This window comes from Nicotiana attenuata, chromosome 8, assembly GCF_001879085.1.
Source record: "Nicotiana attenuata strain UT chromosome 8, NIATTr2, whole genome shotgun sequence".
Taxonomy (NCBI): Eukaryota; Viridiplantae; Streptophyta; class Magnoliopsida; order Solanales; family Solanaceae; genus Nicotiana; species Nicotiana attenuata.
In genome coordinates this window covers 44,361,222-44,374,368 of record NC_031996.1, presented here as the reverse complement: position 1 = coordinate 44,374,368, position 13,147 = coordinate 44,361,222, and the positions used below count along the sequence as shown (strand labels likewise).

Below are 13,147 nucleotides of genomic sequence, written 5' to 3'. Positions count from 1 at the left end.
TATGCATATCTCGTTTTTTATTTTTTTATATAACTTCTCAGTGCATCTACGCATATCTATGCATACAAAACTGTTGTTACCGAAAAGGAAATAAATAAAGAATTTTTTTCGGAGAAGGAGAAAATATGAGAATTATCTAACCAATTAGAAATACAAAAATGATATTGTGATGATAATTGAAAAGCCATCCCATGAATTCAGCCTTGGATAGAGGAGGCTATAAGTATGTAACTCAACATCACAAAAGAAATCCCGAATTAACCATTTAATCAATAACAATTATTTTTAACTCTTTAATTAATCAAATATCTCATAATGTAAGTCTAAATGAACAGTGCGGAATAAATACACAAGTCCGACATCGGGGTGTCACAAGTCCTGAGCATCTACTAAGGTCTGAATACAACTAAGAGTCTAAAAATGTACTGCATACAGTCTAAGGAGACAAGAGGGAGAAAAGCAGTGCTGCGAACGTCGGGCAGCTACCTTGCTAACTCCAATGACTCTGCCACTGAGCAATCAACACCCGCTACCGGGTGCAGAACTACTTGAATCTGCACACAAGGTGCAGGGAGTAATGTGAGTACGCCAACTCGGTAAGTAATAAAAGTAAAGGCAGCTGAGCGATAAGAAAACACGTAAATACACAACAAAATGCTACAATGAGGCATTGTAAAACCAGTACAATACAGTAAAAAAGTGAAAGATCATAAAAACTTCTTAGTTCAGTAAAACCTCTTTAAAACATCTTTCAGCAGTTCAAACGAGAGAATGAAAACAAGTAGAAAAGATAAAAACACAAATAAGCCCCTCGGGCAAAATACCAACAGAACCAGCCCCCTCATGCTATCTCACAATCACTCGTACCTGCCCCTCGGGCAATAACATGGAACAACATCAGCCCCTCGGGCTATATCACATCACAAACTGGGTACCCACGCTCACTAGGGGTGTACAGACTCCGGGAGGGGCCGCTTACGGCCCAAGCGCAATAACAAGCCATCTCGTGGCATAATCAAACAGGCTCTCGGCCTCATATCCATAACAAGCCACCTCGTGGCATAACAAATCTGGCCATCGGCCTCTCATATATCATAATCAGTACCACATGATGCGGCGCGCAGCTTGATCCCATAGTATCCTCACAACACAGGCCCTCGGCCTTACTCAGTCAGAATCTCACAAGCCACACGGGCAACAGTTTAACATGATGCTCAACCCAAAATATCATTTAAAATATAAAAAACGAGTAAAGATGGCTGAGTTGTGAAAACAGTAGAATATAACATGACTGAATACAAATACTAAGTCAAACAGTGAGGAATAGTAGTAAAATCCCCTAAGGGTCCAAACAGTTGGCACGAGGCCCAAATATGGCATTTAGCCCAAACACAATAATGTTTTCCAAAATACAACAATATCAAATAGTTTTCAAGTAAAATACGCGACTTAATAGTCGTACGGGATGGACCAAGTCACAATCCCCAACGGTGCATGACCCCACGCTCGTCATCTAGCGTGTGCGTCACCTCAAAATAGCACAACGATGTAAAATCTGGGGTTTCATACCCTCAGGACAGTATTTACAATCATTACTTACCTCTATCCGGTCCAAACTCTAGCCCGCGATGCCTTTGCCTTTCGTCTCGGCCTAAACTCGCGTCGAATCTAACCAAAATCAGAATCATGACGTCAAAATATGCTAAGGGAACGAAACCCGTGCGAAAATAATCAAATTACGACACGAATCCCGAAATTAACCAAACCCGACCCTCGGTCCCACGTCTCGGAATCCGACAAAATTAACATCAACGGAATCTTTATCTTCCCACGAGTTCATGCATATCAAATTTACCAAAATCCAACCACAATTGACCCCTCAAATCCCAAATTATAGGTCTCCAATTCCAAGCCTTAGTTTTTTCAATATTTACCCACAAATTTCCATAAATTTCAAGCCTAATAAATGAAATAACACCATAGGAACGAGTTTTAGGTTCAAAAAATATTACCTCAATGAAGTTCCCTCTGATTCCCTCTTCAAAATCTCCCCAAAAGCTCCAATAGCTACCACACAAGACCGATATACGCGGTCCACAACCACGATCTAACCTGTTTATGAGAACTCCCAGTCTCCAAATCCAAACAGCACGCGAATCACCATATACGAACCCAACTCCACCGTCCGAATATACAACACACCTCTAATACACAATCATCCCACGAGAGGTACTCCTATAATTCTTCTTTGCCACCAAGCAACTCGGATATCAGCAGGCGATCCAGCAAGAGAGCACCGCTATGCTAATGAAGTATCCTCAACTCAAACACATCGCCTTTCCTCAACTGTATACCCTCATCACGCCACACCACTCGCTTTTTGGTGTTTGTATAAAATTAATAAAAACATGTATGTGGTTGTTAGATAAAATTATATCGCTTAACCATAATTTATTACTACATATTCTTAATGCCATTTATCACATAACACCAATAATTTCCTAATCGAGAAACTTTCAGAAACTACTATGTTTTAGTGGTTATTAGCTAGTTGTAGCTATAATTTACTATATTACTTCCTATATCTATGTTTTCAGGTTTTTTAGAGTGTATTAAATGTATTTAAGCTACTGTATTCATGAATACAGTAGCATTTCTAGGCGTGAAACATGGGATTACAGCTAGACAGATTTTTGTATTCGACTGTATTCACGACGTAAAATATGGGATTACAGCTAGATAGATTATTGTATTCGACTATATTCACGATATGTATTTGTGAATACAGCAAGGGTGGAAAACGGTCCGGGCCCGGGCCTAAACGGGCTTCGTGGGCCGGTCCTAAGTGAGCCGGTTCTATGTGGGCCCGGGCTTCGTGGGCTTTTGGATGTAACCGAACCGGGACCGGGACCGGGACCGCGAACTAATGGTCCCAAGCTAAGTGGGTCGGGCCCGGGCCCAATTGGGCCTAAGTGGCCCTGACCTATTTTTTTAATTTTTTTTTAACTAAGGCAATTTTTTGTAAATTATATAACTTATATATATATAATATATAATATATATATATATATATACTATATCTATATCTATAATATACATATATACTATATAAATGTGTGTGTGGGGGGGAGGGGGGGGGGCTAAGTGGCCTGGCTTTTTTTAAAAATTTTTTTACCTAAGGCAATTTCTTGTAAATTATATAGCTTATATATACTATATCTATATCTATAATATACATATATACTATATAAATTAATTATATGTATGTATATATATATAATATATATATATATAATATATTATATATATTATATATATATATATATATATATATATATATATATATATATATATATATATATATATATATATATATATATATATATATATATTATATATATATAAATGGGCCTAATTGGGCCTGACTTTTTTTTTTTATAAATTTTTTTTACCTAAGGCAATTTCTTGTAAATTATATAGCTTATATATACTATATCTATATCTAGAATATACATATATACTATATAAATTGCTTATATGTATGTATGTATGTATGTATGTATGTATATATAAGTGGGCCTAATTGGGCCTGACTTTTTTTTTATAAATTTATATATATATATATATATATATATATATATATAATATAGATAATTTACAAGAAATTGCCGTATATAGTATATTGTCTTATATAAGATTGTTTATATAGTAGTATAGTATTATAGATATACTAATAATTTTAATATAATACAAATTGTCTCAAATCAACTTAAAATCTTAAATACGAATGTCTGGAGAACGCCTAAGATAACTCTTTATATGCCTCCTTAAACAGCCTATGCCCTCCAACTTTGGACAATGAGTGTAGACTCGACCACAGTTCTTGCACTTTATTACGCAAACTTCTTCATTTTCTTCTACCACATTAAAGTGTTCCAAAACATATGGGCGCAATCTAGAATCACCGGGCATGATTTAACTTGAATTAAGAATTTGAGTTTGAGAAATGAGAGATGAGTGAAGACTTGAATACTTCAATTTGAGTTTGAGAAATGAGAGATATTGATGATTTTGTGAGAAAAATGAAAGAATGAGGGGGTATTTATAGTTGAAAATAGGAAAAAAGTGTAATTATAAAAAGTTTGGGGTTAAACCAAAGGTGGGGGATTAAATGGCTATTTTAGAAAGCCCATACAGCTATTGTTGCAGGCCAACGATCATTTTTTAATGTTGCAACGGCTAAAAAATTTTTTTGGGTTTTTTTAAAAAAAAAGTAGCCGTTGGGCCCGTTTGAGCTCGTTTAGGACCGGTTGAACCAGCCCACTTAGGACCCGGTCCCGAGCCCAAACGGTCCCGGTGCTAACGGGTTTCTTCAATGAACTGGCCCACTTGGGCCTCAAGCTCCCTGGTCCCGGGCTTAAACGGGAAGGCCCGTTTAGGCCCACTACCCATATGGGCTCGCGAGCTTGGGCAGGGCCTAACCGGACCACTTGCCACCCTTAGAATATAGTAACGTAAATAGCGCAACTCATGGTCTATTCAGCTGTTTTTAAACGAAAAGTGAATCAATTAACATAATAGACTCCTAATATAACTCAACAAACCCAATTATAATACACAAAATTTCTATTTCCAGTTATAAAAATGATTCTCAACCGAAAAACACCCCAAAAATATAGCAATCTTCATAGAAATTATGCTAAATATTTTTTCCAGCCGATAAATACAACAAAAATAAAGCAATTTGAATACATATATACATCTAAATACATAAATTATATTAATTAAAAAAATATATGAATACATTCATGGAATACAACGAGGCAGTGAATACAATGAAATACATGGAATACATCGAGATACATTGAAATACAATGAAAAAAAAGACAATGAATACAATGAAATACATGGAAATACAACGAGATACATTGAAATATATTAACAAAAAATTCAAGTTGCTCAGCCCCAAACTCCGTCGTCTTCGTTCAAGAACAACCCTAATGTCATCTCGTCGAGCGATTCTGACTCGAAAAGCCACTGTTCCTGTTACATAATAGCCTCATGTGCGCTTCAAAAAACCTATTCTTTACAATTTATATTAAATTATATTCTGGCACTTTTAGCTTCTATTTAAAAACAAAATAGAATTCACTCGTTTTGAAACTTTTAAATGGATAAAGATTGCAACTTTCCTTGCTTATAAAGTAGTTTTTCTTGGAATTGTAGCATGCGGCGGAGTTCTCCATTGATGTCCAAAGTTTGTGCAACTTGAATTTGAGATCCTAGGAGGCTTGATGGAGTTCAATAAAATTCAAGTTGCTCAGCGGCGGTGGTGAGGTTGAAGCAACATCAGCAATTCCTTGCCGGAAAACTCTAATTTTGAAGTAGAGGCTTCGGCGGTAGTGAGGTTGAAGCAAAGTCTTCGCCGGAAAACTCTAATTCTGATGCTTTGCCGGAGAGTTCTGGTAGTAAGATGAAGGTGGAAGATGAGAGAGAGAGGGAGAATAGATATGGGGTAGGAGATACGAGAAATTTGAGTGGAGAGAGAAAAATAATACAAGGCGTATTTTATGGCTTAAGAGTAGGAGGTGACCATAAATAGATATTTGACTATAAAAATCAAAAGGTAGCTATGGAATATAATTTATTAAAAGAGTATTTATTTAAAATAAATAAGGTATCAACCTTTGCTATAGGAGGTAACTAATCCTAATCATTACTATAAAATTGAGTACGAGTAGTACTTCGGGACGGCCCAGTTGGTTTGGAGGAGTTATCCATAGTGATGACCTGGGATCGATCCACCTTCAATGTCTTCTGGGTCTGAGCTTGTTGCACAGGACTTGCCTAGTGCGGTTTATATCCTCTGTGTGGTTTGTAGGCTATTACACGGTAATTAATTTACCCTATGTATACAAAGTGCTCACCCGAAGGGTAGCAGCCTATTAGCGGAAAAAATTGAGTACGAGTAAGTACTTATCGGCCATGATGTGTTTTAAAAGTGGGGATGCGAGTCCCATCTTAATTAGGATTTGACTAGATGGTATAAATTTTTTTAACTTTTCTACTTTATGAGTTTACAATAATACTATAAAGCATAAAATACATTAAAGTCATAAGCTGCAAAAATTAATTTACCTATTAATTTTTTTTTACATAAATTGTAGAAATTCTACTAAGTATGAATAATACAGAAGTTTATATATAGAGATTTTTACATTCCTATGCCACATAGGAAACCTTATTACCCTCAATGTTTAAGGTTTGACTTAATTACACTTAGTATACCAAATTACCAATTCTATACCGTAATTAATTAAGGGTATAATTAATTGTACATTTTTTACTCCTTAATTAAAGGAATCTGCACGTTTCTCTCTCCTAACCCCTCAGTCCCACCCACGTTTTACCCATACCCACGTTCTTTTTACCATTTTCCATCTTCCGAAACCAAATTCTCCCTCTAAATTCACAGAAAATTGAAGAAACCCTTCAACAAAATTATTTCCCCATTTTACTCCAGTTAAAGTTCATCAATGAAGAACAACAAAGTTCATCAAAATTGAAGTCAAATCTTCAAAGTTCATACACACATTTACCTTCAGCTTCAAATTTTCTCAATGAAGAAGAACAAACCTTCAAAGAGACAAGAGAGCAGCAATTCCACCATTGACAGCCATTAAAAAGCTTTGAAGCTTTGAATTCAAATTTGGATTTTCAAAAATCATTATTTATTTTGATTGGGTGTTGTTGAAAATAATTGAGAATATGTTTTTGAGTTTATATCTCAATTTTGAGGGGTTTTGGTGAAGATTAGACTTGGTTTTGACTGAAATTCAGATTGAAACTCGAAGAAGAAGACATATTGCAGAAATTGTAGATAAATTGTAGACTGTTTTTTGCAGAAGATTTTGTAGAAGTTTTAGTCGTTTTGGATTTGTGAAAACAGAAAACAATGCATCTACAATCAGAATACAAATAATCTACAAGTTATCTACAAAATATTTACAAACTGGATACATTGAATTTTAATATCCCAATTCCCATTTCAATTGTAGCATAATTGTGATTTTTGACATAATTACGTTTTTTCAGAAAATTTGTAGAAGTTTAGCCGTTTTTTATTTGTGAAAACAGCAAATAAAGCATCTACAAACAATCTACAAATAATCTACAATTTATCTACAATTTCTGCAATATGTCTTCTTCTTCTTCTTCTTCTTCTTCGAGTTTCAATCTGAATTTCAGTCAAAACCAAGTCTAATCTTCACCAAAACCACTCAAAATTGAGATATAAACTCAAAACTATATTCCCGATTATTTTCAACAACACTCAATCCAAACAAATAATGATTTTCGAAAACCCAAATTTGAATTTAAAGCTTTCAAGCTTTTTAATGGCTATCAATGGTAGAAAATATCTGGAAGAATATTTACTTCCATTATTGTAGCGCGCCTAAATAGGAATATCTGGAAGAATATGATTTGATCTGATTTACGCCAAATCTTTTTAGAATATTCTATTCCTCAATTTTAGCTCGACAAATTAGGAAGATTCAGCTACTATTAATTAGTATTTAATGATTGGTATAATAACTGTAGAAAAAATATGGACATGGCGGGTAAATTTGAAACTATGAACATCTTTGGTAATAAGATTTCATATATGGTATAGGAAAGAAAAAATCTCAAAGAACAATGATATACAAATCAATTGAATGCCTTAACATCCCAAAACATAATGCCAAAAAGTTATCAATCCGTAATTAATAGGACCTTTTTTCACTTTTAGCCCGCGCCCGAAATTATTTACATTTGGTAGCCGAAAAAGTATATAAAATTTATATAATTTTGTATATAACACACACACACACACACACATATATATATACACACACACACAAAATATAATATAATTTTTTGATATTTTGAGAGCGGCTATACAATTTCATTTTCCCTAATAAATATTGTTTAAATATTAGTAAGTACTATTTAAGATTTTCTCTTCAAAGAGTACAATCTTTCATTATTGAAATTTTATATAAGAGGCAACCAAATATATGATACTACTGCCTTGCATCTCTTTCTCTGAGTTGTAAAATGAGAAGCTGAAGGTCTTTTTTTACAGGGGAAGTTGGCGTCAGAGGCGGAGCCAGGATCTGAAGATTATGGGTTCTGCCTTATCATCAAATACATAACGCGTCTTAGTTACTGAGTTCATAGTTTATTAGTCATACACATTCAATGGATTTTTAATACAAATACAAAGTTTAAGCAAAAGTTACTGAATTCAACCGAACCCGTAAGTGGTACGCTAACTCCGCCCAATCAATAAGAATGGCTGGTTTACAACAACTTGCATTTGGTAGTTGCATCGATCTGCTGCCAAAAACTTAGTTATAAAACTTGTTTCTTCTTTGGTTTTTCCAAGTCGAGATTCTTATATGGGGTCAAATTCTGCCCACTACGGTAGCAACGACCCACGACTAAGCAATAGTCGAAACGAGGGTACGACCTAAGAACGTCGGGGTGAAACGTGCCTTTAGATCTCGTCGTCTCCTCGAAAGCACGTGACCTATCTCTGCATTATTTTATTGTTTCAAGGGAGTTCACCTGTTATATAAAGGAGGATCCCAATGTTGTAAAGGCATCTGATCTTTGAATAGAAAACTCTTTTTCTCTCTCTTTTTCTCTCTCTCTCTCTCTCTCTCTAAGCAAGCACTCCTTTCTCTCTCGAATATCCAAGTTGTTGAAGCAATAACAAGCATAATACATATTTCTAGGTTTCATTATATTCGATTACGATTTACCTTTGATTCATTTAAATTGTTTTCGCTTACAAAGTAATTAGAATTTTTTGAGCAAAATAATTTGGCACCGTCTGTGGGGATTTCGGCAATCGAAACCATAGTTCATAACTAGGATATCAGAAAGCAACGGTCACCGTTCTTCGTATCAGAAACCAAACGATGGCAGAAAGAGAAGCACGGCTGAAAACAGTAGCAGATGTAGCAACCAACCTCATAGGCCCTCTCAACGAGGCCGGTAGAGAAAACATCATAGGCGCAACACCTGGTAGTACACCAGATGAGGAGACCTCACCCTCTTCACTTGAAGACTTAACGATTCTGCACGAGAAAGGGGCTTCTACATCGGCCGCCAAAGAAACACCCCCGGTAGTCAAGAAGCTACTGGAAGAGTGGTTGACAAACACTCTAAGCAGTTTGCTCGAGAAATCGCCTCAAGGCAACACCAGGGACTCACCGGCAGCAGACGTCACTACTGCCACCGGTGAACTTGGCGCTGTACGAGCAAACAAAACTCATGTCGATGTCCAGGCCAACGANAAAAATGGGAAGGCCATAGCCGATTAAAAAAGGATATTCGTAAAACGCACAGTACCCCGGTCTGTGTGCGTTCACAAAATCTGCTCCCGCCAAAACCATCTCCACGTGAGCGGGTATATCAAACGACGTACGAAGATTATCTAAATCATCTTGCGTTAACTCGGATTTCTCCCAAGGTTGCTCAGGAGAGTCCCGTTGGAAGTTCCTCCTGATAAGGAGTTGCTTCGGTAGCACATTATCCACAGTGAGAGGGGTGAAATCCTCCTCTCTCTCTCTCCCTTATCGCCGCTGGGGGGAGGCGGCGCGTCAGATGGTTTACTATTACGAGCCTTCGGATTATTATCCCGTTTAGGTTTTGTCATTGTTTCCGCTTAAGGAGCGGTGTACGACACAACCACAAATGTGCTTTCAGAGAAGCAGTGGATTTTCGGAGAAAGGAACTGTTTTCTTAAATAATCGGAAAACGTTTGCAGATGATCTAAAGCTGGATTAAGTTAAACCCTTTCCCTATTTATAGGGTTAGGCGGCGTTGAAATCGAAGAGGCAAGGCCCAAACAGGCGCGGGAAATCGAGCATCAGAACACCTTTTGTACTTCCTCGGGAATACGCGTAATGATGATGCACGCATATGATGATGTCATTTTAGGGAAGGGATTGCGCGCCAATATATCAACAGATTCAAATGATCACCCCTCTACGTCGTCGTCCCCGAACATGGTCAAATTCTTCAGAATAAGGTTCATGGTTCCGTCCATCGGAGACGCACTTCGTTACGTCACCGACGAACGGAGGGACTAACTGTTTGGGGTCAAATTCTGCCCACTACGGTAGCAACGACCCACGACTAAGCAATAGTCGAAACAAGGGTACGACCTAAGAATGTCGGGGTGAAACGTGCCTTTAGGTCTCGTCGTCTCCTCGAAAGCACGTGACCTATCTCTGCATTATTTTATTGTTTCAAGGGAGTTCACCTGTTATATAAAGGAGGATCCCAATGTTGTAAAGACATCTGATCTTTGAATAGAAAACTCTTTTTCTCTCTCTCTCTAAGCAAGCACTCCTTTCTCTCTCGAATATCCAAGTTGTTGAAGCAATAACAAGCATAATACATATTTCTAGGTTTCATTATATTCGATTACGATTTACCTTTGATTCATTTAAATTGTTTTCGCTTACAAAGTAATTAGAATCTTTTGAGCAAAACAATTCTAACACTGAAAATCTTCATAGGGTAACTTCCAGTTCTGCAGTCTCAATTATTGCAACACAGATTACATTCTTTAGTTATGTTCCTTTTTTTTAATTTGATCCGTAGAGTTTAGTTCTTGTTCATCTGCAAGAAATTCAACTTAGTAGCTTGAGGTGTATGTTCCTTAAGCTGAGTAAATTGGTTGCTCTACTGTTGTTCTTAGAAATAGGTTGCTTTACTTCTAATCTAAGCTTTACCATAGTCCAAAATGTTCTTTTTCTACTTGCCAATTTTGCCTTCTGTAAAGTTTTCTTTTGAATGTTAGAATGACTTGATATAACTTTACTGTATTTCGTGCAAAAATTTCGTATCAGTTACCTATTTTGTCTTGATGTCTAGTTGAAAATAGTGTCAACTAAAGAACTTCTGTCTAATTTACACTCCAACTTAGACCGTGTGAGCTTTGGGTCTCTCTGGTTCTCAAGGAATGCCTTTCTAGAACTTATGCAGCAGCATGTAATTTGATGGTCAAGCTAATATTTACCTGTCGAATGTTAATGATTGTTAGTCTTAAACATCTTTATAAGAATAAGCCCAAGCAAACAGTAATGTCATTTCAGTAGATATATTAACTGGTTGTCATCTAGCAAAAGTTGATATAGGAGTCAGGGGTAACTTCATTCCACTGATTCTTTTAACTGAGACGTGTATTGCCGCTCCTCGGCTATAGTATATATAGTAGTATCCGTATATATGTATGTAAAACTAGCTAGATGCCCTATTGCATCTGTTTTTAGTGTTAAAGCGACAATTTATAGGTGTAAAACTTTTAATTTCTTTATGCGAACTGATGCCATTCACAATGGAATGTGAAATTATCTGAATGTTCATTAACTTTTCTAATAGATATAACGTAATTTCATAGTTAAAAGAAGAGACATGATATGTAACTCTGTCTATGTTCATTTTCATATAGACTAGAGTCGCCTTTTGTGATACTCATCTTAAACCTCTAGTCGAATATGACATACATAGATTATCCACCCTGTCAGCTTTGAATAGACCTCCTACAGACTATGTAACATGAGTTTCTGCAGATCTTGGGCTCGTGCTCAACACGGGCATCAACTCTCTAGTTTACAATATATTCGCCATTATCTACGGATTTGTAGCTCTTCCTAATAGTTGGTTGTGTCAAATGAAGTAATAAACTAAACCAATTAATTTTTCTCATCCTAATAACTAGCTATTGAAACCTTTATTAGGGACTGATAATTAAACCAAATGAAAGTTTCACATTGCCTGAAGGAAGGAAATGGAGTAGCAGATGGACTAGCTAAGCATGAAAGCTCAATGCTGGCTTACTTGAGTGCAGAAATATTTCATAATGCGCAGGAATTACCTAAGGAAGTGCTAGGGGAGCTTACCGAATGGATATTCTCTAATTGCCTACGTAACTTCAGATTAATTAATAGGCAAACTAAGAGGAAACAAGTTAACAACAATTACATGTTGTACATGAAGGGATGTTTTTCATGTAAATTTTGGTAGAAGGTAAAGATACTTGATATACCTAACCATAATGCTTTGGCTGGGATCAAATGTATAGAGGAAAACCTCATATAATTGACTAAAAAGGAGAGAACAGAATTTTCTCTACTATTTGTACATATAAACTGACTAAACGCCTCGAGGTTCAGAAGGAGGAGGATATGTTATGGTAACACAAGCTGCTCTAATGTTAAACTTACTAGAGGTACCTTATCAAGTATCCTTCCTATAGGTGTTAGTGTTATCATTGAGTTTGGCTTTAGCTAAAACTCCTAGCTATCAGAATGACACTGTTTCTTTTCCAAGAATAAGAAAGTTTCTGCTAGTACGTGTTACTGTCTTTTCTATACCTTAGCTAAGATGGAGGGGTGGAGAAATACTACCAGCCATATCATATTCTTTAAATTTCTTTTTGAGTTCCCTTAAAATTAGGTACAACTTGCATTATAAACACTTGAAAAGGCCAATCAAGCAAGAAGTAGCACCAAGGAATGAAATAACCGGAAGCTCCATTGATAATGACTAAACAATCAAAGAACTGTACCCTCTCATAATTTTAGCATTTGTCACAACAAAACTAAGGATGGTTTTACCAGCACAAATCCAAAACGTAAACACTACACAAGCAAATCGGTTTATTACGAATTCCATGGATCAGAGTGTATTACTTATGATGCCTTTTCCATTAGCTGAATTGGAGCCAGGATGTTTGCCTTGCTTGTCTCAACAACACACCCATTCATTACCATCTCCTCCAGCATGAAGTGTGCTTTTTCAAGATGAAACATTATATCCAGCTCGCACTAAATTAGACAATACACAAATCAGAAAAAAAGATGATACTGATAATATTCGTTAAAACTGACAATAATTTACTTGATCATAAGCTTACCACATTGCCAAAATGACGATCCATGGTTTCAACTAGCAGGTGAATGAATTCCAAAATAGCAAGTTCATTCTGACAAATGGAAGAGATGAATAATGAGAAGGCAAACCACAAAGAGAAAAGAAGAGCAGAATTAGCTTATGAGGCAAGCTTCCCCCCCCCCCCCCCCCC

General features: G+C 36.4%; 1 protein-coding gene across 1 annotated transcript in view; it reads right to left on the bottom strand.

Annotated features, from left to right (window-relative positions):
* The window catches only part of LOC109231368 (AP-4 complex subunit sigma), a 2,178-nt gene continuing 1,610 nt past the window's right edge, over positions 12,580-13,147 (bottom strand). Inside the window, exons 3-4 of the mRNA XM_019397014.1 lie at positions 12,980-13,048; positions 12,580-12,890 (exon numbers count right to left, since the gene is read on the bottom strand). Coding sequence (XP_019252559.1) covers positions 12,756-12,890; positions 12,980-13,048 — 204 coding nt within the window. The 3' untranslated portion in view covers positions 12,580-12,755. The remainder of the gene's footprint in view (positions 12,891-12,979; positions 13,049-13,147) is intronic.